Source organism: Strigops habroptila, chromosome 4, assembly GCF_004027225.2.
Source record: "Strigops habroptila isolate Jane chromosome 4, bStrHab1.2.pri, whole genome shotgun sequence".
Classification (NCBI taxonomy): domain Eukaryota; kingdom Metazoa; phylum Chordata; class Aves; order Psittaciformes; family Psittacidae; genus Strigops; species Strigops habroptila.
This window is the reverse complement of record NC_046358.1, coordinates 48,964,837-48,992,495: the sequence shown is the minus strand read 5'-3', so window position 1 is coordinate 48,992,495 and position 27,659 is coordinate 48,964,837. Positions and strand designations below refer to the sequence as shown.

General features: G+C 46.7%; 1 protein-coding gene across 3 annotated transcripts; it reads right to left on the bottom strand.

Moving 5' to 3' along the window:
- Positions 1 to 910: 910 nt before the first annotated feature.
- Positions 911 to 27,452, bottom strand: CRACR2B (calcium release activated channel regulator 2B). Of its 3 annotated transcripts, XM_030485371.1 has the most exons (18): positions 27,414 to 27,452; positions 26,006 to 26,261; positions 24,427 to 24,538; positions 22,104 to 22,275; positions 19,808 to 19,954; positions 19,412 to 19,502; positions 19,189 to 19,281; positions 15,793 to 15,980; positions 15,055 to 15,126; positions 14,577 to 14,631; positions 10,399 to 10,478; positions 8,211 to 8,505; positions 7,890 to 8,031; positions 7,580 to 7,661; positions 4,904 to 5,018; positions 3,124 to 3,231; positions 2,308 to 2,384; positions 911 to 1,301 (listed from the first exon to the last, which is right to left on the bottom strand). In XM_030485371.1, the coding sequence occupies exons 2-18, from the start codon at positions 26,216 to 26,218 to the stop codon at positions 1,217 to 1,219; spliced, it is 2,127 nt and encodes a 708-aa protein (XP_030341231.1). In that variant the 5' UTR covers positions 26,219 to 26,261; positions 27,414 to 27,452; the 3' UTR covers positions 911 to 1,216. The 3 variants fall into 3 exon arrangements, with proteins under 3 accessions (XP_030341231.1, XP_030341232.1, XP_030341233.1); XM_030485372.1 differs by lacking the exon at positions 27,414 to 27,452 and having other exon boundaries at positions 25,962 to 26,046; XM_030485373.1 differs by lacking the exons at positions 24,427 to 24,538; positions 26,006 to 26,261; positions 27,414 to 27,452 and adding an exon at positions 22,600 to 22,661.
- Positions 27,453 to 27,659: the final 207 nt, after the last annotated feature.

The window sequence follows — 27,659 nt, the reverse complement described above, 5'->3', positions numbered from 1 at the left end:
GCTCTTTCTCAGGCACTTCAGCAGGAAAGTGAGGTTATTGCACAAGGTCGCTACAAGAGAAAAAGCTTCACTAGATACATTTCACACAGGCAGCTAACTGCCTTGTGCTTCCAACCCAGATACAGTTGAAAGCACTGTGGTCAAGGGTGGGATCTTGCAGTACCACAGATAAGTCAGTTCCTAATTGCTGGAGGTTTCTTCAGGAAATTATAAGAGAATGGGAGGAAACTGGCAGCTTTAAGCCTTAAAACAGGCTGTATATGACCCCTCCCCAGTATGTACAGCACAGCTCCTGCAACAGGTTATGAATCAGCAACATGTGCCAGCGCCTGCGAGTCCCAGGGCAACTGCTCTGTGTTCTGTAAACAGTAAGAGAGGGGCAGTAACATTCCGTTAGGATAACAAAGTGAAGAAAGCCTTTGGGATGACTCACTTATCAGTTCATACTATACCCACATATGGAATCAGTTAACTACAATATTGGCCAGTCAAACCAAATTTTGCAGTAAATACAGTGGCTGATCCAGCTCTTACAGGAGCAGATGGAGGTTCTCCCACTTACCACAGCAGGCTTTCAGCTGGGCTCTGCTGTTAGAGGACCAAGAGGAGATGCTCTGTGAGATGACGGATCACTACCTAGAGCTAGCCCAAATTTAAAGTAATTTCTTTACTCTTACACTAAAATTCTATTTAACATAGCACCCACTGTGTCTTCCACTCTTCGCCACTAGGTCATAGAATCATAGAATAGAATCATAGAATAGTAAGGGTTGGAAAGGACCTTAAGATCATCTAGTTCCAACCCCCCTGCCATGGGCAGGGACACCTTGCCCTAAACCATGTGGTCCAAGGACCACAAATGACCAAAGGTCATTTCTTTGCCAGAAAGAAAAGGAGTAAGATACCATCCTTTTACAGGAAAGTGGCCTCTCCAGACAGAAGGCCCAGTTTGTGCTATAAGCCAAGACCAGCTGAATTCCCTCAAAGAAGCAGGGGCCTCCAGAGAGCAGGGCTTCATGCAGAGCTGGGAAATGGAACAGTGCAGATCATGCACACATTTTGGCCTGATTTAGTGCCTTGAAATTCCCAGATGGGGAAAAGCTGCAGCTTCCCCAAGTCTCTGCAGAGCTGATATCATGCGATTTGGCTTGCTTGAAAGGAACCCCAGCTTCATGAAACAGCGTTGGCACGTCTCTTGCTGACACACTGATGTGCCTTATGCGCAGCACCCTTTCCTCCTGCTGACATCTTCCAGCTGAAGGGCATTCTCCCTCTGCCTATCTTCTTGTGCTGTCAGCAACCTGGAACAAGCAGCACAGATCAAGACCACAACCTGGTTACTGAGATCTTCCTGCCAAGGCAACTGGCCCTGCCCTTTGATCCCAATCAGCCAGGGACATTTAGGATTGTAAAAAGCGACTGGCCCAAAGACTGAGCTTCACTGGAAGTTGGGCTAGATAAACCACACATAGAAAATGAGCATGAATTTCCAGGGAACGGGGAAAGAAACTGGACACATTCAAGAGGGGACAGCATGGCTCAGTAGTCAGAGCACCAAACTGGGGCGAGTGGTCTGTGCTTTATTCCCAAGCTCCCACGCTAATGACAGAATCCTGGGATGCTTGTTTCACCTCTCTGAGCCATCTCAGGCAGCAGTAGCATACTAAAGCATGCTGAAGGCACATGCTGTGGGACACATGATTTACCTAGCTTGTAAGTAAATTATCGTAGTTAATGAACAGCTGAGTCCTGCTGTCAGCTTAACAGAGATGATGCAGCAGTTGAAAGGATAAAAGAAAACAAAAGGATAATTTCTCGCAAGATTTCAAAGAGCTTTTTCAAAACTACTTGCTTTTTTAAAAAAACTAAAAATCTTAGTGCAAACTTCTTTCAGTCTTACGAAGTGTTTTATCTCCCTTAAAATATTGCTACCAAAATATCACATTCTTAATAAGATAAAGAAGAAAAAACCCTTAGAAATGCATGCAGTCTTCAAACTGAAAATGCCTACTTAAAATCTGGAATATTACACAAGGGTTTTGTGATAAAGTATTCAGATTGAATTCCCAATCTTTCAACAGTCAGCTCTGCCAGACAAAGTTTTGCATGTGATGATGTCCAGCCTACACTTGGTGCTCTCCAGGCATGGAAGTCACGGACCTGGAGTCAGCGGGAAGAGCACATTGCTCCAAGTATTTTTTATGGCATGTCTGGCAACACCCTCTTCTTGCCCACTCCCCAGGAGAGCCCACACCACCCACCAACAGCTGGGAAAATAACCCAGGGTGACCATTCCTGTTCACTGACCTGGCCATGTGCAACATGGGCTCTGTGATGTTATATCCGGTCATTGCGCTGCACTCATAGAAGACAGCCTTGTATTCCTGCCAGAGAGCACAGCAAGCACCCGTGTTGGTTACCAGCTCTCCCCCAGCCCTGGGAGCTCGCCCACCCTTGCCACCAGGAGCTCTGCTGAGAGCAGTTGAGGCCAGGAGGGTGGCTGTCACCACCCTGCTGGGGCACACACCCTGCTCACCAACCCAGGTGAGGGAAATGCTTTTTCAGCACTGGGGGCCCAGCCAGACTATCCAAAAGGAAACACTGGGGGAAGAGAATAACACTGCGTTATCTGGGGAGAGCAAACATCTGCCCAGGGTCTTGGATTCCCTTACCTTTCTGTGGTGGAGTCCAGAAGAATGGGAACACCTCTGAAACCCTGCCCGCTCCCACCCAGGGACTAAGGTACCAGCGGGCATGCAGACACAGGGAGTGAGGAAGGAGGCAGGATGATTTTGCAGAACATGCATTAGGGAAGTCTTCAAACAGGAAAACAGCCATGCATGCTCCCCTCAGAAAGACTGAGCATCGCTGTAAGGAGGCATCAAGCCTCAAGAGAGATACATGAGCATGCCTCAAGGGCCACATGCTGGCCACCAGCTCATCCTCCCTGGTACCAGAGGGACTTCAGTACATGTTTACATTGGACAGATGGGGTGGAAGGGGAGAGGGAAGGTACCATACTGGGAAATGGCTCCAAGAAAGGTTTCCTGCCAGCCAGGCTGTCCTGCTCACAGCAGAAGGGAGACTGCAGAGCAGGTTGAGCAGCAGAGCACATAGTCACACCTTTGCCAGCCTTTCCCCTTCCATCCTGGGCACACTCCGGGTCTCTCTCTGCGCAGCATCCGTTTTATTTCCAAGCAGAAAGACCACAGCTCCATCCTCGATACCTTCCTGCGAAAAAAACAGACCGAAGCACCCCAGAGACTCAGCTGAGGGAGGGAACTATCTTGGAGCTGAGCCTGTTCCAGCTCATGCAAACAAGACCTGCAGTGGCAGCAGGATCAGGCCCTTTAGCTCATTAAGGGACCATTCCTCAAATATCCCCAGGGATTTGTGGAAGGAAGCTTAAACTATGGGAATGTACTTCAAATATTTGGTATGTACTGCTGGGATGCTGAGAGAGGGGAGACAGGACATAAGTTCCTTTCTGGAAAATAGCAAGCCTAAAGAAAAGCAGTTTTTCCCATAGACTTTTGGGACTTTAAGTTCAGGCAGAGCTTCTTAGTAAGTTCAATAATTTTTGTCTGTACATGCGGTACTATTTGTCTGATGGGCTGTCCTAAACTCAAGGATCCCTCGCTGAAAATCCACTGGCCAAGCAAGCTGAACAACCTACAACTCTTGTATAGGGTCTCTGCAGGAACTGTTATTCCTAGGCGATTCCTGGAGCCCGTTACCTTCGGTAAAACTCTCTAGTTCCACTGGCTCACTAGATCATCATCAGACAGCAGAACAGGGCTTGAAGTTATTTCCAAACTTGACTGCCCTGGATGACTTACAGTACCTGAACAGCTTTGAGGCAAGATAAATACAGAGATCGGGGAAGGAAGAGAGATTACTAAAAGTTACAAATTTTGGGTGTTTTGATTTTCTGTGTGCTCCTGAAAGGAGCCTGATTTTCAGAGGCTGATTAGTTTTGCAAATCTTAACCTTTGATCTTTTAGAGTCCAAAGAAATTGCCAAGTTGTTGTTGGGGTTCCCCCCCCACAGCAGGCCTGTGGAAGTTAATAATATTAGAAACCTCCAACTTATACTTATTCATTTTACTTAGATCTTGGGTTTTGAGACTCAGCACAGTCAAAACAAAATCAACCTTGACAATTTTCCTTCAGCTCTAAGCCACCTACACACAACTTATTTAAATTAGACAAACAGGTATTTTTGTCTCCCCAAGCAGATACAAGCCCCAGATGAATGCTTTTATTAAGAGTTTGGAAATAAAAAGCAGGGGGGAAGACTACAGTATTAATACACAGTCACCAAATTTAAAAAAAAAAAAAAAAAGGAAGAAGAAATCAACTCTGAAAGTTGAAGCAAATGAAGGAGAAAAATAAGCTATTACTGATATTTCAGTCTCATCTAGAAATCCATCTCAAAGCAGAGTTAGGATGTGATCAAGCAAAGCACTGTGCATGCGTGCTGCAGGTCTGAGCCTAAACGCATCAGGGCCTTCTCCCTTCCTGTGCATAGGCTGGACACCAGGAGATCTCCTTGCCTGAGTACAGGTCTGACATGACCACATTTAGGAGATGCTGCCAATGCACATGGGCTGCTTTCAAACACACACTATTGTTTTGGCCAGTCCCACCACCTTCTGCTGTAGAAACAGCCCTCCCTCATTTACTGGTCTATCACTGGCTTTGGTATCTTCAACAAGATGACCCTGGTCCCAGACTGACTACCACAGGCAGTACCCATCACATCTGCTTTGATAATTCATCTTCTCAAGGTTAATAGGACCTCTTGGGGCATCGGAGAACATCCCAGACATATTGCTGGAGCTGGTCTGTAGCAAGACAGCAGCAGCACCACCAGCATTAGAGAGCCGAGGCCCTGCTCTCACCTGGACACTGCTCATCCAGTTCCGCACTGCCATGAAGGAGCACTCGGCCGTAATGTCGTACATCACCAGAATCCCATCCGCCTTCCGGAAATACTGCTTGGTAATGCTCCGAAACCTGAGCCCGAACAAAACCAAAGGCACCCTCAGAACCAGGGCCGTGTAATTAATGACAAGAAACAGGATGGGACTGTCTGTCTTTTAGTGCAGGCTCTCTGCAAGGCCCAGCAGACCCTGTGTGTGAGATGTGTACCCTGGGGCTGGTGTGTACAGACTGGTGGCAGACAGGCCAGATCCTTGCACCTTTGAGGCAGGTTGGGCAGCCGTGGGTAAAGCAGGAGTCTATCCAAATGCATGGTGCTGAGAAAGCAGGAAGGAAGACCTTTGCAGGTCAGAAGAATCTGTTTAGGTAGGACAGGAAGAGGTAATTGCCTATAAAAAGGGAAATGGATGGAGAGAAAAAAAAAAAAAGACCCTTCTCTAGTGTCTGGAAGAATCTGCAGACTAAGCTGTACCACAGTATAAACTAAATGTGCGTAATGTATGCCTCGGTACTGCCAAAACAGCAATTAAGATCTCAGCATCAATACAGTCTGTTTCCAGTTTTGAATCTATAAAGCAATGCTGTCATACTTAGAATTAGCAGTTAGACACAATTTCCAGGAGAAGTTCCTACCAGACATCTACTTTGTCCTGTGGGTACCAATTAGAACCACAGACTTGTATTTTGGGAATAAATTTAAAAAACAGAAACAACTCACAAAAAAAACCCAAACAAACAAACAAAAAAAAAAAAAACCCAAAAAAACCAAACCCCAAAACCCAAACCTTAAAATCTGTAAGCAGTTTGTGACAGGGCCATGTTATAACCACACTGATTGCAAACTGGTGGGATTAAACGCAACACAAGTACTAAGATCTCACCGAAGAGCTCTGTATTTCAGCCCTGCATGGGATAACAAGCTATCCTATTCCATTAAGAGCCAAGAAAACCCGCAGCAAGCAGTAACCCTCCTGAACTCTTCAGATGATTACCTGAAGCCTGTTCTTTCTCACTACAATGACATTCTGGCAACTACCCAACTGAGAAAGCACAGGCTCTATCTTTGGCAGCCAAGGTGCACCTCTGGAACTACAGGGCAGGCTAGGTGCTCTGGAAGAAACATCAAATGTAGCATGCAGTGGTCCTAGGGAAGTCACCAAAGAGTTCTCCTTGCACTCTCCAAGGAGTTCCTCTATCTCTTCCATAGGATATTCACAGTTGGACACTTCCAGTTAGAAGTAATTGGTATTTCTCTAGAAGTAAGAAAGCCTTTTGCTTCTTCTCAGGTCTCCTACTCAGTATCAGCATAGAACCAAGTTCTCTCTTGCAAGTACGTGTCTAAGACCTACTAATGCTGCAGGGGCCTACATTAAAGGTCCTTCTGCAGGGGCAATATCTTGAATTTGGCGTCTGATGCAAGCTGGCCTCAGTAAAATGTCACATTTCATGTCATAAAAACTCATCTCACTGCTCAGCTTCAGCACTGAAATAACCACGTTATTTCAAAAATAATTTCTTCAGCACGAACCTTGATTTTGGAAGAAATACAGTTTGCTTTTCAACAGATACTCCTACTTGGTACATTCCTACCAGGTCTGCATGGTCTAGCTGGCTGAGCTAGACAGCATCATTACTCTGTTGGCACAGTTTAAGGTCATAATATTCCCATGACTTCAGCTCCTGAAGGCCTGCCCACATAACAAATTTAGCCCAAAATACCCAGTACTTATTTTTGACAGGCTCTTGAGGTTAATGGGCCCCTTGAAATAGCTTTTCATCTTCAGCCTAAATAAAATCTAATTTACATGAGGATAGTGGTGAGCTTCATCTCTGGTAGCAGATGAGGGTCAAGTGTGTCCTTTACTACTTTGTTCTTTACTACTCTGATCCTCACCAACAGTGCTGGTAACATCCAGTGATGGCCCATGCTTTTGAAACTAGAGGCCTTCAAATGGGGAACCTGTACTCGCTGTCACAAAAAGCCATGCTGTCTCTCCACCAAGGAGGAACAATCTTCCACCAGTCTTTCAGCAGAAGGGACAGTTGAAGGTGCCAATAACCTCACTGACAGAGTAGAGCAGGGTAGTTCAAATCACCTTCCCCACAGGTCAAGCTGGCTTTGTCTGAATCAGATCTGGAAAGGTTCACATGCTTCTTTCCACCCTCTGAATAGCAAGTGGTGGTGAGCAGCTGGGGCAGCAGGAGCACAACTGAATCTGAGAATAGGATGTCTATCCAGAGCCTTCTTTTCTATCCTAATCTGCAGCCCTTTCCCACAGCTTTTCCCAGAAGCAGGCTGATGCAGAAGAGCTTTGAGGGCTAGAGGGGCTTTGAACCCCACACCATACAGTGATTTACAATAGACTGCCTGAAGCCACAAGCATGCAAGTCAGACACATGGAAAACTACTTTTCCATCAGCCCTCAGAGCAATCTCCCCAGGCCCTAAAAGCTACAACTTCCAGAAATCTCTGAAATAGGCCTTTGCTGCAGGTTCAGCACTGGAAGATCTGCTGCAACCTCTCTGGTCTTTCTCAAGCTAACAATTTTCCCAGAGACAGAAAAAGTGCATGCACTCTTTCCTCCTGTTTCCTACACCGAGCCTGGCAGCAGGGCAGCCTCACAGAAATTGCTTACCTTTCTTGTCCAGCTGTATCCCACAGCTGTAAGGCAACCTGGGTATTACCCACCACCAGGCTCTTCACCTGGTAATCGATACCTGTCAGGGATATAGCAATGATCACAAGATAGAATGGGGAGAGAGCAGCTTACCATTGCAATGTCCAAGCCCAATGCTATTTAGTTCAGGGAAATTGCAAGATTTATTTGAAATTGGGAAAGGGATCACCTTTACCTTTAGGTGGGCTAAAGTACAGGCAAAAAACATGTGTCCAGGCTGACCTTCCCACCCTTCTTAGCCAGATGAGTCAGGAACACTGTTACTTACCAATGGTTGCATTGAGCTCAGCCAAGAACCTGTCATAGCAGAAACGGTGGATGAAGGAACTCTTCCCAACACCGGAATTCCCTACAAACACCACTTTAAAGATGCGGTCTGGGGAACAGCTGGCTGGCTCCCATGCCTGGAGCTACAATGGAAGAAAGGGATGCAGTTTTGAAAAGCCCGGCTGCAGACTGTGCTTTGATTTAGGCACTGGACCGCTGCACTAGAAACCTATGGAGCTGGATTTAGATGGGGAGAGAATCAGAAACCCTCAAAGTCCCTGGTAGTAGGTGTCCGAGGAACCACCCAAGTAATTAGACTCACCCTGGTTTCGGTGCCCACAGGCTGTTCTCTAGGAGGCAAGGGAGCATCATCTAATCCATCTGCATTTTTTCTGCAGTCGGCATCACCCTTCAAAGTCATCTTCAACCACTCAACATCTGCTGCCAATGACCATCTCTCCTTGTCTCTCCTCTTCTCTCCAGAGTTTGTGCTGCCTCCTTCTCCTGTGTTCAGCCACGTCCTGTTGCCTGGGAAGTATTTACAGTTCTTTCTGTTGGGTTCTTCCACTGCCACATCCACCAGGAAGGTGAAAGGAAGGTCCTCAGAGGCCAGTTGTCTGTATTAACGCCCGCAGGCACCACAATAGGGTGGGAGGGGGTGAGGGGGAAGAGGAGGAGGTTGCAAATTCCCAAAACAACCAATGCAATCCAATTAGTGCATATGCAGCAGCTGCAGGAACTCTACTTCATACGTATACTCCCCATACTCCCTGTGACTAAGGCATCAACAGCACCCCTAGGGAAAGAGAGACAGCTCACCTGAGCTGTGCTGTACTCGTATATTTTATCAATTTTAATAAAAATTCTGTCCTGGATTTTCCAAGCCTCCTTTGCTTCCCACTTTTCCCAGTACTGAAAAAACAAGGCAAAGCACACAAAGGTGGCAAAAGGAAAAACATTTTCTTCTTTTTTAAAGAAGCAACAAGACCTCTTCTATTTTTTTGTATCCAATACAACACAAAAAGAACTAACAGAGGTTTTGAGGTTAATGAAAAGGGCTTTGCCTGCAGGCAGAAGGGCAGGGGCTGGCTGGCCACCGCTGGGAGGCCGCATGCAGTGTGCACGCATGGTAGTGCCCTCTGCTGCAGGCACACAGCCGTGCGCCAGGAAACCGGCCCTGCGCTCCCAAACACGGCTGCGGCAGAGTCCTGCTGAGTTCAGGCCCAGAAGCCTGCCACAGGCATGTAAATTGCAGTGAACATGCTCACACCAGGGTCACACATTCTCCCAGGCTCAGGATCTGGGGAACAGCCCCATCTCCCAGGGCTGGAAGGAGTCACAACAATGAGGGGCTGGGACTCAAAAGCCTCTTCTTCAGGGAGGGAGAAAAGTGACAAACACAAAACTTCTGAACAGTGACTCCGGATCTAATGGATTTTACTCATGTTTCTGAAGCAATGTGGTGTGACACAGCACTTGGATAGAGACAGGACTAACAAATGCTTCTCCCCTTCTCACATCACCATCACTGTCAGACTTCTCTACCTGTTAAGTCATTCTGGTGGGTTTATGCCAGCAGCAGCTAGCAGCATTTTTGCAAGAAATAGCTGGGGAAAAGGATGGGAGCGCTTGATTGTCTGATCCCATGGATAGCATATCTGCCAGTCACACAGCCATGAAAGAGCTCTGCCTCAGAGCTATCCAGCTTCCCAGCTGGACTCAAGAATCAGCCCTGCTCCACAGTTTGCCTGGTTTTCCATCAATCCATGAGCCAAGGAGCCTGAAACTTAATTCTTAAATGCCACTACCAGATTTGCAAGTATTAAGGGTGAGTCAAAGCTCGAAGAAACTCAGCCTAGACCTATGTCTCTGGTTTTGCACCAGGAGAAACTGGGAAGCAGTGGAACCTTCTGCAGAGACCTGGTGTGCCAGGTGAGCATCTGCACAGGTGTGGAGGGAGATGGGCAGGATGAACCCACCTGGAGCTGGGCCCTCTCCTCAGGGCTTTCAGCTGCCAGAGAGAACACAAGCCTTGTGCAATTCCTGCCCTCTCCCATGCCCCAGGGATATGGGCAACGGCATAAGGTTCCAGTGGACAGGATTTCTGCCTGGGGAGGAATTGGCATACCTGGGAGGTGATCCAGTCGTTTTAACAGAGCTGCCTGATTCAGTGAGAGGCAGCCTTCGTGACTCCCATCCCATGAACACTCCCATAGCTTCTGATGGCACTTAGGTTTGCTCCCCCATTGCTGCATGTAGAAGCAAACAAGAGGGGGCCACCCTCCCACCCCTTGTAGAAATTAGCTAACAGCATCCTCAGCTTCATGCTGAGCCAACACCACCTGAGGCCAAGAGGGAGCTACAGCCACAGTTGAGCTGCACCCCCACCATGCTCCCACAACCAGCCAGCACTAAGGTGGGAGAACTTGACAAAGGACACAGCTTGGCTGACAGGGTACTCCAGCAGGCACAGACTGACACCACGAACACAACACAAACGCCCATCTAACCGTTTGACCGGCTTGTCGTCCAGCAGGTAACTGCCTAGCACTGACCCTTTCTTCAACAGGGGCTTTTTGCTCTGAGGTGCCTGGAAGGTGAAAAGAGAAGGGATGAAGAATGCGATTAGGACCCAGGAACCTGATAACCCCAGTTAACCACTTGCCACCTCTGCAGACCACTTCAGGGAGGCAGAGCTGGAGTGCCACACCATGCAGCGGTAGTGCCCTGCCAGCAGGCTTGAACAGAGGTGAGCACAGGGCTTGCCTTTCTCAGTTCAGCACATTTAACTCGTGCAAGAAGGCATTACTGTTGCTGCTTTCCCCTTGGCAAACAAAATCCATCAAAAATGGTGGTGCCCCAAACCAAACTCCTCTTCTAGCCAGCCAGAGCTTTTGTTTCTGTGGCTTGTTCTCCACTTGGTCTCTCAGCTGAATCTTTCTTTCCCCTCCTGCCTTTCTATTATGCTGATGTTTTGTGGGACCCACCAATTGCCCCTTCCTCAGAAGGTACTAGTACCCCTTCTCCATCACTACTCACCCAGAGCTGCAAATGCACCAGAGGAAGGGAAGACCACTCTGCAAAGGGCAATGCACGTGCTCTGCCTTACACTAACGTTCCTCTCCATGCTTTCTTGATACTTACCTCAGACTACACACTTCCTACAGCCAGTGTTTACCAGCTCCCCACAGAAAGAGAAAGCAAGACAACTCCTCTTGCAACCGTCTTCCCCCCACACAGCAGATTTGTCATCCCCAGCAGAGTCAAAGGTGAGCAATTTGCCTGAGATCACACAGAAGGCCTGTGTCAGAGAATTGACCTGCCAGCTCCTCCAAAGGCCGTGCTAAAGCCTAACCTCCTGCTCAGCCCCAAACGGACTGGGTAACTGCTCTGGCTACACACATTGAACACAAAGTGAGAGACAGCGTGGCAATGTGCCCATCACCTCAGCACTGGGGGAAAGGGAGAGGTACTCGCTCTGTAAGTCTGGAGATTTCTGACGTGTCCTCACAAGTTATTTCTGGGGGTAAAGATGGTGAAAGAAGAGTTTGCAGCCTGCCCGATCTGCCTCTGGTAGCAGTTTTGAACTGATCAAAAACCTGCAGGCAGCTCTGGACAGGCAGGACTTTGTGCTGCCCACAGCCCAGGGGAGGACTACGAAGATTATTTCTTCACTCACCCCTGGCTTATTTTAAAAGGCAAAAGATTAAGGAGCTGCTTTGCTGGCCAAAACTCTCAGAACACCTTTACCACAATGCAGTCCAACAAAAGGAGACATTCTGGACTCCACAGAGGGCCTCACCCAACTGGGAACTTTGAGGGGAAAAAAGCCCAAATGTTTTTTACATATAAAACCGATGTTCAGGAGAAGTTCCAGCTACACGAACAATCCAGCATGGAGAGTCTTACAAATGTGGAGCATGTATCTTCCAAGGTAAAATGACTTCCAAATGCAGAGCGACCCTTTGGTCAACACTAGTATCAGCCTATGGTTCAGCCAACCAGTGTGGACGGAGGAGGAACCCCTGAAGGAGTTTGAACATGTTCACTCAAGGGCATTCTCTAGACACACAGAAACAAGGAACTTGTGTTACAGCCCACTGGAGCTAAGTCACAACCTTCAAGACATCTATGGAGCAAAGGGGATCCCAGGCAATCTGCTGTGGCATGACCCTACCTGGAGAGGAAGCAGCCTGCGCAGTACATACCTGGGTAAGAAAGGAGAAACAACGGGGCATGTTTTGCTATAGGTTCTGCCATGCTTTATTGGCCTGCCAGGTTTGCATAACACTTGGCCTTTTGCCAGGATGATAAGGGGACAGACACAACATCACAGCTGTACAACACACGATGGCAAGGATTCCACAACGACAGCACGTGTACAAGCATTTTGTATGGGAAAAATTCTGGTTTATCAGTGAAATACAAATATGTGTCCAATGTAGTCAAAGTCCCAAAACACTCTTCATGACAAGTAGACATGAAATTTGTTCTGTCACATAAAGCATGCAAGCATAACTCCATAGCCAGATGGGTCACAGGTGTGAAACTGAACCCCACAGTGGTTGTACAAAGGGCTAAATAGCCACACATTGCTATCTGTGACCTAGCCACCAGGGCAAAACAGTGCCCCATGATGCTGTGGGCCCACGGTCTGCCTACCCTGGCAAGATCAGAAACTCTTATGAAGAGCAAGGTATTAAGCTGGGCACTGAGAAGTGCAGAGGAGCAGTGGCTGGGTTACTGTCAGCCTCATATAGCCCAACTCAGACATACAACCACTTCAAAATCTTTCCTATAAAAGAACCACTGTTCATCACACCTTCATTTCACAGAAATAACACAACTCCTCCCAGCACTAACAGAGGGAATTAAGGCCTTGGGTTTCCTTTTAGCTAGTAAAAACATTGATAGGCTCTGGCGGAGTGTGCCACACACTAGAGATCTCCATCAGAAAGCTGGACTCTCCTTTTTGCTGCTGCAGGAAACTACTGCTATTTTCTTGCCCCCTTGCAGTGGGACAGCCTGGACAGCAGATCTTCTGCAGGTGTATGACGATAGCAGCATCTCTGTAATCCCTTGGAGTCCTGCTTTCTTGCAGACTGAAACGAGAGTGGCCAACAAGATGTCCTGGCTGATAAAGAAGAAACCTTACTCTAGTACAGGCTTCATCTGCTCAGCATGACACAGCCTTGCCAGATGAGCAGTGGTGGTAGGAGGAGTTTACCCTGCTGCCCATCCCTACTGTCAGCATAGGGAGAAAGCAGTTCCTCTGTACCCAGACTCTCTCTGCTAGGCTTTCTCTTAGGTCTACTTGCGACTGTCATGTTTCAGAGCAGCCCTAAGCAGGTCCCAGCAGATGAAAAAGAGAGGAGAATAGAGGAGAAGCAGACAAGCTTTGCATACACAGAGGTACATACCTCAGCTGTGGTCTCCATGGGCCACCCGCCCTACCCACAGGAACCCAGAAGCTGATGAAGCACTATGCATGGAAATAGAACAAACTATTTTCTTTGCCTGCTTGCACTGGATTCTGCTACACAGTGACTGAGTTTATTACTTCCCCAAGAGGGAGCAGGAAGCTCTGGTGTACATACATGTATTTAGCAGCTTTAAAAATTAAGGAAAAAAAAAAAAGAAAACTCTATCTTTCAGATTTCAGAAACACACACGCAAAGGCACATACACACACACCCCTCACCTCCATCCAAAACAGTTACTGAGATTATTTTATATAGCTGCTGCTCCACTTAGAGAAAAACTCCAGCATCTCCCCCAGCAGGATATCTTGTCCCCTATCTGGGCACAATCCCTGTGTTTCCTTCCACATTCCTCTACACACCAGCCAGAAAGTCTCTCACAGCCTACCACTGCCTGTCCTCACTGCAAGACAGCCACTTCCAGATCTTCAAGTGGGGCATGGTGGCAGAGCAGGAAAAGACACATGGTGGCAGGGATGGGTCCAAAAAGAGCACAGAGCAGCCTTGCCAGTGACATTTGGGAACATGGAGACTTTTTCATTAAAAAAAATAATAAGAATTAAAGATAGATGACACATTCATACTTATCTTGAAGACTGGGAAAAACCAGAGATGGAGTTGACTGTTCCAGATGTCAGAGGCCCCCTGCTTTCTCCTAGCCCTCTGACACAAGGCTTACTGCTGCACCTCCACCCCAGCAGAGTTCATAGGAATGGGGAGCTGCCCCAGAGGAACATCTGCAAACATCTGCTACAAACTCAAGGAGTCACAGAAACTCTAAAACCTCCCTGTGCTCCTCTACCCCAGTCAGCTGGCAGCACATCTGGGAATCCATCATCTTCTTCACCACCCAGGTCCAGGGATGCATCCAGCTTCACTCCCCTCCTTGCATACGCCCAGTGCTGTTACAATACACAGACCCCACGTGTGCGGCAGGCAGCACCCACTGCAGCCCTGCACGGGGCTGTGTGACAGTCACGAGCTAATACACCTTGGGTTAAACCCGGGCGGTTTGCAAGAGCAACCTGCAGAGTTTGTCCCCAGCACCAGCAGAGACGTGCTATGAAGTCTGTATTAAGCACCACACCAGGCCTCCTGAGCTCAGATCATTGTCCCCCGTGGAAGTGACAGGCCCCCGAGTGGCGAAAGCAACAGCAGCAGATGAAAGGAGGGTGGTTGGGAATTAGGGTTTTCTTTCTTAGACTAACCAGCTTCTTGGCTTCAAAAGCATCTCGCTCATCTCGAAGTTTCTTGTTCATCTCTCTGCTCCAAAGGAAGACACAGGAGAGATACAATGAAGCACTCATCAGCAGTGGAGTAAAGACCAACATTTGAGAGCAAGAACAGAAAGGAAGCTTGGGAAACAAATACAGATGTTATTTACTGCCTGACATACTGGGTTTTCCATGCATCTTAGCTCAGGTAATGGGCTCCACATGGTCCCTTAGCCATCAGGAAAGACTAAATTTCTCCAGTGGAGGGATTACTTGGTGAAATAGCACAGCCTGTATTATGCTAGAGCTGGCCAGATTGCGCAACTCTGTCTGGACCTAGAAAAACAAGCAGCGTCTGAGCACTGCTTGAATACACTCCCATAGCTTTCTGTGGGAGAAACAATCACAATGCTGAAACTTCAGTCCCTTACATGCACAAGGGCTCAGCATTTTCCCCCAGCCCCGTTCTTACCTGAGGAGCTCCAGCTGCCGGAGGAGGCTTTGTTTCTCTTTCTGCATGTTCTTGGAGACTCTAAACACATCCCTGGGACAAACAGGATTATAAAAGGGGAAGTAAGAAAACAGGAGAGGAAATACAAAGATCTCTTTCTCAGGGACACTTCTGGTATTCTTGAAGATAATGGCCTGCCCTATGCTAGGAGGATTCAGAGGAAGCAGCACTGCTGTGGAAGCTGGGATGGCTGGGTTGTATGCCAGCTTTCCCACTCTCCTCCTTTCACACTCCAGTTTCCTCAGCTGCTGGAGATGGGAAGGATGCTTACTACCATCTGGATCTGAAACATCCCAATGTTTTAGCTACACATTATTAGATTAAGCCCAGAAACAGGAACACGAGTGATGAGAGGAGTATCTGTAGGAACTTTATGGAGGCAATAATGAACTAGAAAATACACGGAGGAGAAGCCTCCTTTAGGCTGATGATCATCTGTATTTTTTACACTGCTTTACTAGCCAAATAGCAATAAACATTTTCATCTCCCACTATAGGCAGGCGGGAGGTAGCACTATCACTCCCTCTTGAGGCCCATAAGACCACTGGGATGTTACTACTTTTCCTCAAGAAGAAACAGGCAATCCTCTGATGAGGCCAAGGCTTCTAATTAGAGATCCTTATTCTTTAACTACTTGCCCACCCTTCCTTCTTTGCCTGAGTTCCTGTCCTGACATCCCCTTCCCTGCCCATTCTCACCTGTCCTTCCGCTCTTGCTCAAGTTGAGCCTCTTTCTGGAGCTTCTGTAATTGCCCCTTCACTGCCTCCAGCTCCCATTTGCTTTTCTCCAGCTCTTCCAGCAGATTTTCATTCAGGTGCCGGAGCCTTTCATTCTGCACACGGGTCTCCAGCTGCTCCGAGTTCAGCGACTGCAGCTGATGTTCCAGCTGCAATGGGAGGAGGGCTGTTAAACACAGGGTTTTGTGCTACCATCACGCCTAAAAACCAGAATGTAAGCAACGAGGCACAAGGGAGGTAAACACAATTTAGGTCTACAGGACCACCAGTGGCATCGAGAAGCTGAATTGGAAGCAATTATTTCTCATCATGCCAGCCCTGGGGAGCAAGCAATGCAATTATTAGGCATAGCAGAGGAAGTGCTTCGGGCAGCATGAGGAGCTTCTGCTGTCAGGCATTGTAGAAATCAGAGTGCAAATAAGGGTCAGAGGAAAACAGGGAAATTTGGGGTGGAAGAAGGGGTGTATCCGTCAGGACTTATTAAGCACAGCTGCTGAAACGCATCTCTAGTTTGGGGCCTTCCTGAGCCATCGCAGCTGAAAGGGGGATACATCGAGGTGTTAGGCATAGCTCATGCTACACCTGGAAAGTCAAGCGTGTTGCTGCATTGCTTCAGCCAAGACTTGCAGAACTAAGCCAACCCCTGGCTTAGGGCTAGAGATCACAGACACCAATATGGAGGATGACCAAATAGCGTTTTATTAAACAACAGCAGGCATTATATGCCTTTCGGCCACACGGAAGTACCTATGCTGACCCAATCAGAAGGCAGGTTAACAATTTTTACCTTTTATGGTATTGCCGAGCCTTGCCCCACAATTCCCCTCTCCATGCTATGGGGCTTGTAAAAGTATCCGGGGAGGGGCTCTCTCTTTCCATACATCGCGATATCTTCCGGCCGCCAGACCTTAACTACCTACAAAGTGATTGGGTGTCCTTTTCCACTGCTGGAGACAGGACCTTGGGCTAGAGATATGGCTTAAATGCCACCGGGACGAAGCTACAATCTAGGCAGCACAAGACGCCAGCACAACTAACAAGCCTGATTTGGGAAGTTCAAAGCCTGTTGTTATGTACTCAACCAGTGATGTGATTCCTCACAAATGACTGGCATAGTCTGGGAAAGAGATAAAGCCATGCAGCAGTCAAACCCACCCATCTCATATGACAAATGGGGCATCACAAGAAGGATCATATTGGCAATTCAGCCATACCAGCTAACCAGGGCCATCTGCTGAAGTTGGCTCTACACAGAAATGGTGGTACCCATCCAAGAATGTACAGACCCAAAATAAAATTATACAGTCCATGCTTGTGAACAGAGAGAAGCACCAGGCACCAGTTCTGCTCAGTGTAGTAGGTGGCAGAGTCAGCCTCCACATTTATACCTCCAGCTTGCCTTTTCTCTCAGTGTGCCTTCTCCCCCTCTCAAAGGGAGAGTAAAGCAGCACACTGTAGCACAAAATAAAGTGCTCTTTTCTTGCTACCCTGCTCTCTGCCAGCACACAGATACAGCAGTAGTGAGCGGGAGTGGACAGAGCTGACCTTTCCTAGGTTCCTTGAAACACAAGCCCCACATCCTTCCCTGCTGAGGCTACAAGCATAAGTTGCACCCGTCTTTGCCTGAAGACTTCCAGTCCTTTGGACATCAGGGAAAATTTGAGCATGACCACATATGATGGGCACTGAAGTTGAGACTAAGAAACAGCCACCCCTGCCCAAAGCCTCTGGATCTTTCAATAAGCCAGGGGACAGGTTTTAAGCAAAGCACAACCTGCTCCTCCCCAAGAAATCTCTATTACACACAAGCCTCCTGTTTAAGTTGTCTGTACTTGGAAGCGATGCTGTGGAGTAGCACGATCACAGTACTGGTCTTATGCCACAAGAGGGACCTGATTATCCACATAGCTTAGTACAAGTCTCAGTTAAAGAGAATCAGAAATGACCATTAGAGTAAGACGAAGTGTCCATGTACTCTGCCTTGGCCCATAGCAAGAAGAGGTGCTTCCTAGGAAGAGCATGCCTAAGACCCATTCCTCCTGATACACTGCCAGCATCTATGGTCCCTGGACTGGGGATGTTAGAGGCCACATCCATGACTATTCCTTCTTTTAATGAATACTTATGAGCCTGTTCTCCATTTTTTTTTGGCCCAATCTTTTTTAAATGCTGACACTGCCTGCCTCCTGTGGAAAAAAAATCCAGCACTAATCTCTGTGTAAAGAAGTATGTTCTTCCAAATCAAATTCATATTGGTCTCACTGAGTGTCCCTAACCTCCCCTACTGCAGGATTTAGGGAATAACAGTTCAACGTGGACCTTATCCACCACCTTCCCAAGTCCATAGTTTCACTCATATCTTCCCCCAGTCTCCTCTTCAAAATCAAGTCTAAGCTTTCCTACTTTATCTTCCTAATGCAGATGCCTATTTCCTTATTCATATTAGTGCTCTGTACCTTCATGCTCAAGAAGGACACAATGGAGCTAGAGGAAACTAGAACTGCACATACCAATTGAGGCACATCAAGGGTGTAGGCAGCAGGAAAATTCTGGCCTCTGTCTTCTTCTCACTATCCTTCCTCATGGCACCTCAGTTTTGCTGGTTTTTTCAGCTGCTGCACAGTGAGTTGATGATTTCAGATAAGTGCTGTTTCATTCACATCACAGCTAGGTATCCAACTTGGATACCTCCAGTCACCAGCATCTTACAAGTACCTCCCATGACTTGTTTTTGTGGGGTTCATGTCTCAGTTCTTCAGACAAAAAGGAAAAAGACCTCCAGAATGGACCATTCCATACAAGTATCCATGCCAGGGATGGACAAAGGGAAGTTTCTGCTTTGATCTTTTCTGACTGACTAATCAGTATGTCATTAGGTGCTGGAATGCAAACATATGGTATATACAGCTCTAAGCACCACAGAACTGTTCACTCTGGGTTATTCTGGAGCAGCCAGAAGACACAAACTAGAGAAATTTGGCTCTTGTATGTCCATACACAACTTTCTTACACACCACAAAAGGCTCCAAACTCATAACTTCCAAATTTTTAACCCTGTCTTCCTTGCCAAATGGTTATTGTACAACTGGTGGGAGGATTGTGCCAAGAGGAAACAGAGCAGTTCAGAAAATGCATGATCAAAACATTCACAGTAAGACATTACAGTAGAGGACAAACCAATCACTTGACAAACCACTTCAACTCCTTCTTCAGAGACAGAGAGAACTCGACTAGCCAGCAGCAGATTAGCTAGCACAAACCCTCAGCAGATGAAAACCATTCTCAGTCAGGAAAGGCCTTAGCAGGAAGATAGTAGAAGGGGATGTGCTTCTTTAGAAAGGATTTGGGTCTTGTTACCTTCTTCTGGCGGTAGAGGATTTTCTCCAGCTCCTGCTCTTTGCTGCGCAGCTCCTTCTGGAGCAGGTTACTCCTGTCATGTCTCAGTGCTTCCTGCAGAGATAAAGATACACAGCTGTGCATACAACAACCAGCACCGTAAGAGCTGTTCCTTGGCCAGATAAGCCACCACCTCTGCTTCAGAACAGAGAAAGTTTGACTTCAGCCAAGAGAGATGAGGTACCTGGCAGATCAGCCTCTCCCTTTCTGCTTTGATCTGTTGCTCCATTTCTTCATAAAGGCACCTGACTTCTCGGTCATGGTCTGTCTCCTTCCTACAAAAGGTACAGTGCACACAGGTCAGGAGAGAGAAAAAGATACAGAAAGGAAACGGGAGAGGAGGGTGGAAACAGATTCCCACTAACAGCTGTGTAGCATTGAGTAGGATTTCAACCAGACCAAATGTTATGGGTGGGCACTGATGCAAAACAAACCTGTGGGGATCAGATCAAGGTAAAGAGTAATTTTATTACAGCAAGAAAAATCTCTGTCTCCTTAAACCCAGCCTCAACTTGCATTTGACGCAGCATCCAAGCATCAGCTGGTTCCTGACAGCAAACGGTCATGATGTTCTCCTTACCGCTTCAATGCCTGTTCCATAGACTCCTTCTCATGATTCACCTCCCTTATGTACGAAGAAACACGCAACAGAAACTCTTCGAAATTGGATAAGAGCTCCGGACGCTCTTTTCTTAGCCGAGCCCAGAGCTCCCGAATCTCTCGTGGGCTGGAGCAAGCATGTGGGAGAGAAGGAAAGCAAATGAGTTTGTGTTATCTTATGGACTGTTATTCCAACTCCAACATGCACTCAGGACAGACAAACTACTCTTCTTCTGTGGCAATCTCCATTACATCATCATAGCAAAGAGGGAAGTTGGACAGTGATGGAGCATGCATGTGAACTGAGATCTACTTTAAGGTTAAAATAAAGAAAGTCATCTGAAAGAAGACTAGGAAGAAAGAAATCTAGGAAGCAAACATGGAATTATTATTTTTCTAAGTATTCAGCAATAACACATTTGGTGTCTAAACCAAGACTTGGAGAAGAACATTCAGCAAATTTGCTGTGAGCTATGGTCAAGCAGCAAACTGTTATAGCTCAGGGATTTTAGCACATATCACATAGGTGTTTTTCTCAGGACTGTATTTATTAATTTCACAGGTATGGAAACTGAGACACAAAAAAAAAGAAGCAAATTTTCCTAGGTGTCTCATCAGGGTAATGATGGAGAAAGCTCTGGAAACCCAAAGTCTTCTTTTCTGAACCTGAAATAACAACGCTATTTTGGCAATTAATTCATCACAACTTGAACACAGCACTTACAAACTTACTCTTTCCTAAAGAGTCTTATAAGCCTGCAAACATCACTTCATGCTTCTTTTTAGGGAAGAGCTTATTTATTTATTTATTTATTAAATCCATTAAGTACTTTGGAGGAACTGAAATATTTCTTGAAATACACAGAATAATTATACCTATGGATATTTTTCTTTGTCTAGGTGTCTCCCTTAGTATTCTCTGAGAAAAAGCAAACAAAAATCCCAACCAAAAAGCTGTTGATGCTCCCTGCCACCATTGCACAATAGCCTCCTTTTTCTGTTCCAAATTGAAACAGTTACTAGCACTTCATAAAAGCTTCATGTTTTAGATAAAAGAACATTTTGAGTCCTGTTAATAAACAAAACCATTTATTTCTAGCAAAACCAGTGAAGATGGTTCAGATTCCTGCTCTGGCCCCAATTAGCTTCTGTTTTATATTACTTCTTTACAACAGCTGGCTTGGCATAAAGGCATGACATGAAGTAGCTACTGAACTCATTGCATAAAATTGCAAGTAAGTGGTCCAGATAAAACACCGGATAATTCCACTCTAAGACTTGATGCTTCACAAAGCAGAGTTATAAACAGCAGAGACTGTTTCTCCAGAACAGTAACATGGCCTGTCACAGTGTCATCTCATTATTTGAGGCATAGCAGCTTTACAGAAGTTTTCAGGACAGAAGTTGTTCAGCATTAACAGAAACCTGCAGATGCTTTGCATCACACTGCAAACGAGACAAAAAATAAAATCTGCTTTGTGACAGCTGCAGCTCTGAGAGCAGCAAACTCCTCCACTCTCAGCTTCGTCTCCAGTCCTGTCTACCTCCTGCCCTACCTGGGCTGCTCCCTGCAAACTGACAACACTGTCAGACCACAGTGTCTGAAACAAAGGGCTGCCACAGATGCAGTTGGGCACCCCAGCCCCAGCAGACATGCATCAGTAAGAACCAGGTGTACTTCACTTGGGAAAGCCCTAAAAAAAGGCTGGATGACACTGGGGCCAGAAGACTTTACTGGGGCCACATGCAAGAGCATTAATATCAAGTTTCAAGGCTCAGGTGAGCATCCATTGCCCAATTTAGCCTTCCACGCTCTTCAAGATCAACCCAGTTACAAGCAGCACCTTGAGCACAGATCCTTCACAGAGACTCTTAGAACTAAGATTCTCTGAACATATGTGAACAGTCACACACCATTTTGGAACAGACAGCATGCTCATCCTCCTTACCTTGTCTAACCCTCACACACTTTTCATTTGCTGTGTGCAGATGGGCTTCCATGCCATTGTTACATTTTACAGCTGTGGTATGAACTCTAGTTTGGGAAACTCTGCAAAAAGCACTGCACTAGAAGTAATTGGTAACTGATGAGAAAACCCCGACTTCACTGCGTTTGTTACCAAGCATATGAAAACCCAACACAGCAGAAATCCCAAGCAGCGCTTCAGAGAGCAATCAGCTCAGTTCACCTCTTTGGTCTTTGCTGGTATTTTGAAGTTTTAGTATTGCAAGATCAAAACATGTTAGAAGTAATGCCATGTGACTCCTCTACTTACTCTTCAAACATTTGGACTGCTCCGAGCTGCTCCATCATGGAACAGAATCGTTTCTCTTCATCATCATCTGCAGGGTCCAAGTCATCTGACCAGCCTGACTCAAAGGTCTCCTCATGTCTGGAGCGATCCATTCTCCCAGCCCCTTGACACAATTCGATCCCTATTAGCTTTCCTAATGGAAGAAGGAAGGAAGAAGGAGAATAAAGAAAGTCAAATTGGATGTCATTAAATAAGCTGCTATTTAAATGGCAGCCCGACAGAGCTCCATGAGAAGCTGCCTGCACGCTGCTGGTGTAGAATACAGCTCCTGGTCAGTATAAAGCCTCTGTTCTGACATCCTGAGTGATGTCAGTGTCCAGTCTGCACTGCTAGGACTGAAACTGGCTCCAAGCCCAACAACAGGCTGTTAGGGCTCTGCTCACATCTGTGTGAAGATGATCTACCACCCTTGGATTCTCAGCATGCAAAGCTTGCAGCATTAGGTCACTTTACTCACATGGAGCAGCACTGAGGGTTCAGTTGTTAATGGTCCCACAAGCTTCTTCTGGGACTGCAAGCCCAGCACTGAATAACACCATGCCTCAATTCCCTAGCTTAAAAAAGTGAGGAGATCATTACCCCTCCCTTCTCATGTGCTACATCTGCTCTGTTTCAAGTGCTACAGGACAAGGACCACCTCTTGCTAGGATTGTGTATAGTGTCTGGACAAAATGAACTTCCTCTCTGAGCACTCCCTCCTGCCCCATCCCACGTATGGATGGCTTCCAGCTATCTGGATCCTGTTTCATGCTGAGACACTAGTGCCATGAGAACTTCATGCTATGCAAGGCACATGACAAATACTGGTGTTGGGAACAAATTCTTCTCAAGGAAACAAATCAAGCAATCCTACTCAAAATGGAGGCCCCCTTCCTGTATACAGAGGTCAGACCTCCATCAGCAGCTACTCTTCCTTTCCAAAACATATCTGCTTGGTTCAAAAGGCAGAAATGACATCCCAAGTACAAGGCCAGGAGCCAAGGACGTTCAGAGCACAGATGAGAACATGAAGCTGCTCTAAGGGGAAAAATATCCACTATTTGTGTACCTCAAAGTGTAACTTATATATATAGTTTACTAAGGGTGATCTTGCACTCTCATCCCTGCCCATGGCAGGGGGTTGGAACTAGATGATCTTTAAGGTCCCTTCCAACCCAAATCATTCTATGGTTCTATGGTTCTTAGCTCCATATGTCCAGAATTTAGCTGCTTCTCTCCCACTCTTAAAATGTGCTGAAAAGAAAATTGCTTTATGGAGATACGGGGCCCTACTCAGCTCAGGGTAGTCCTGAGGCTCAGGCAGTTAATGAAGGAGATAGATAGGCTAGATTAGGCACTTTGGGTGTCTGCTTTAAAGAAAGAGTCATTATGTCTCGTTATCTTTTACAGTTGGGAAAATGGAGGGAGAGAATGGCCTGAAGATTATTTTGACATCCTAGAAGGATTTCAGATTGCTTTAAATTGAACAATTTAAATGTATGCTCTTTTGTCAGAAGTGCAGATGCACCCTGTAACCTCTCAGAGTCCATGCAAGAAGCCCTCTCAAGAAACAGACTTGATTGCAGCTTCCCTTGATTTCTGCCCCCAGACACTCCAGAAGGAAGACAGCAATACATAAGCCAAACTCTTGATTTAGGGGCAAAGTCTGAAAAGGATTTCAACGAAGCCAGACACAGAAAAATTACCACAAATGAATGCAAAAATCAAGTGTTTTACCTAGACTGAAGCAAGTCTCATGGAGCCAGGCTGCTAACACAGGTGGTACCTGACAAATGGGGGCTGACACAAAGAGAAGTCTTGCCTATCTCTACCAGCAATGGTGTTGAGGCAGGTGATGTCCATCTATGGCTATGGCTGGGATAAATGTGTCAGACGATGAGATCTGGGAACACAGATGGCCTACTAATAGGACTCCTACTGATATCCTTGAACAGCACTGCTGCCAACTGGAGACAGTTACCAAGAGGCATACTTCTGTCCCCTCATCCAGCAAAGGTCCTTATCCAGATGCACAACTGTGGATCCAGATACAGGCTGAAGTATGTACCATCTCCAGCAGGAGATGTTCAGAAGCTGGCTCTACCAGGTGGGCAGGTAACAGTTGTGGAAGAAGGCAACACAAAGCCTCAGGAAGGGGGATAACAGTATTGCACACACATCATCTCCAACACTATTCGCATAAGCATGGGGCATTGCCCTGCATAGCTGGTATAGTTTCAGCAGAACATAAAACATCATGTCACAGGTGGACATTTTCCTTCCTCTGCCTCTGTGCAGTCCTTACCTAGTCCCAAGCTGAACTCCACGGGTGTCAGGTATCCCTTATTGTTCTGTTCCAAGCTGTCAAAAACAGTCTCCAGTTGCTCAAGGGTTAGGGGGAGTTCACTCTGGAGCCGCTGCAAAGACAAAAGAATGAACAAAAGACTCAAGTCTTCCCTGTGAGTAGCTCCTGTCCCTGCCATCCTCAGCTCTGGCCCACAGTGATGTGCCCTTTCAGCACTGCATCCTGAGCAGGATGCGATAGTCTGCCAGTACAACCGAGTGATGACGCAAATACCCACTGATACGGCGGCACTTTCCATCACTGGTGATTCAAGCAGGACTGCAGAGAGGGAACTTTGGGTTATTTTCTTTGGAGGGAGCTCAACCCTTTTCCTCTCGCAATTCAGAGCCACTGCCTGTAGCTCACTGCCTGCCTCCCTCCACCCCTGCCCAAAGGCGGCTGCCCACGGGGCCTTGCCAGCCTCCTGTGACCACTGCTGCTACCAAGAGAGCTCTCTTTGGGCACCTCAGGTACCAGCTCCATCTCTTTGGCCAGAGAGGGAAGACAGACTTGTGGGTATCTGGATTCAGTCCCCAGCTCTTGCAGGAAATCTTGTAGATCATAATCAAATGTTCAGTCCGTAACAGAGAATTAGCTTTCTTTTGTCATCTGCTGTCTGTTGGGACAATATCATTATTTCCACAACATAGGCAAGGAGCAGAGAGAGATTTCCCTTCATAATACATGTGCAGAGCACCTAATGTGAAGGGGCACCTAAAAAACCTTCCAAATAACAAGATGGGTAGGCTAAAACCTCCTTACTGTCTGTTGAATATGCAGCTTTAGGGAAAAGATTAATAAATATTTATTAATGTAACCATACAAAATTAGGTATCACACAACCCAAACCAAAGTGAGTCAGTAATTAAAGCAGCATGGGCCTGCCAAGTATTTATTATAGATGGAGGGAGAGATGGGACAGGAGAAAAACAATCCACATGTAACCTTCCTGATATACCATTAAAACAAAACTAAGAAAGAACTATAGACATTCTGTTAACAAATACTGTTTTTAACAGGAACCAGCAAAACATTATTCTAGGCCAAAGTTACAGTTCAGGCCTAAAGGAAGTTTTTGAGCTCAGGCTTTAGCTATGATGGAGACAAAAAAGTTATACGGCTTTTCTGTTAAGAGGTTGGTGGGGTTTTTTTCCCTTGTTGATTGTGGGGAATCCTGGGGGGGTGGTTGTTTTGGATTTTCAAATTAAACCAAAGATTTCCCCTCCCCAGATCTCCCATCCACTGCTTGCTTAATGTTCATAGGAACTGCTGCAATTTTTTTAATTTTATGCATTCCTTAAAAATTTGGAATTGCAGTCCCACTTGTCCCAGGAATTCCCTGGAGGTCCAAGGCCCTCCTGGGATTTTTTGTTCCCAGCAGGTGGCTGTGGCAGAGTTTTGCTCCCAGAAATCTGAATGAGACACAGCCCACCTGCACATCCACGCTTGTCAGAAGTAAAGATATGCAACATTCTCCCCTCTTCTGCCACCCTTACCTTTACAGCTCCTCCCAGGACAGGGGAAGGATTTTTTCCCTCACCTGCATGTCCACCTTGGTGATAAAACCCTTCTCATCCTTGTCACACAGCTGGAAGAGCTCCCTTGCCTTCTCGAGCATCTCCACCTGCACATCTTCCAGTTTGCTCATCTGCCTGGAAGGAGAAGCACCAGGAGCCACCCCATCCTCCTCATCTGCTTCCTCTTCTCCTTCCCAGCGGATGTATTCCAAAAGTGCTCCACTCTGGTTCTCCATCTTCTCAAAGTCTTCTTCCCCAAGGCAAGGGCAAATGGAAGAGCTGCAGGGCAGGAAACAGAGAAACCCCAGTCAAACATGACCCTCCCCTTCCACCCCATTCATCATCTGGTTACATGCTTTGTTAGTTTGAAAGAACAATATTCAGCATGTGTATCTGGACTAGATGACCTTTAAAGGTCCCTTCCAAACCAAACTATTCTTTGATTCTATGATGCGTTACTGGGGGTGTGTGGAGCTTGTGTCAGGAGTACATACCACACTTAGGTACACACTGTACACAACATGGATGTAACCAAGCCTACCACACAGCCGTTACCCTCCATACTGATGACCTCCAGACCATGCGTGGAGCAAGGATGCTCTTTCGCCATCTTTCCTCCTCTGGCTCAAACCTACAGGGCAGTCCGAGTTCTCTGCTGGCAAAAGCCAGGTGCCAAAGGAAGGTTTCAGCTGATGCAAGAGGATGGGAGGGGAATATTAAAGCCTGCAGGTAAATCTGCGTGTGAGAAGGTAATAGCCCCACACTGGCTGAGACAGGGGCCTAGAACTCCATGAGCAGGGCCTGCTCCCAGCTATTGCACAGCTCCCTCAATGCCCTGACCAGGATGGTTCTCTCTGGTCTTGGTTCCTCTGGCAATAATGTGTGCTTTTCCTCCTCCTGTTGCTTTTCTGCACCACCTTTGAACACCAAATCTTCATAATAACTGCAAGAACCCAGAGCAGGACAAAGGCAGATAGGAGAAAGATCTGTGGAAGTGATGGAGGAAAGAGAAGGAATGTCTCTCCCAGCCCTCTCCCACCCAGATCCCCTGGCTTGCCTTCTCCCTCTGACATTTTCTTGTTAACACTCCCCAGATAGAAACTTCATATCCTTTCATGTTATTACAGCACAAAGAAAGGTCAGGCAATGCCTACACTGGGAAAAATTTAATAAGCTGGGCACTGCTGCCCGCCTTGCCTTCCAGCCTCTGTTTTGAGTGCTTGTAAGCTGCCAAATAGAATTTTAATCTGAAATGTTCACCTTTATAGGAAGGAAACCACACAACTATGGAGAGAGATATTTTAGAGGCCAAATAAAATAATCCCCATTCTTACAAGTACCTAAACCATAAAGCCTAGGAACGAGAACACCCCTTTAAGCACAGCACTGTCATTGAGAAGATGCATACAGCACTTCCCTGCCCCAACCCACCTTCCAACTTACTGAGGCCACGTAACACCCTCCAGACAGCTTTTCTTCAGCAGCACCACCACATTCCTTAAACCTCGCTGCACTGACCACATTAGACTTCTCCTTCTGCAGCTCCGTGTTCTGCACTGCAGGGCAGGAGTGAGCTGTGCAAGCAAGCTGAGAGCAGATTTAAACAGTGCCAGACAAAGAGGGCTTGAGGGTTGTGGGCTTGGGGGTTTTTTAATCTCTAAGAAATTAAAAGCCGCG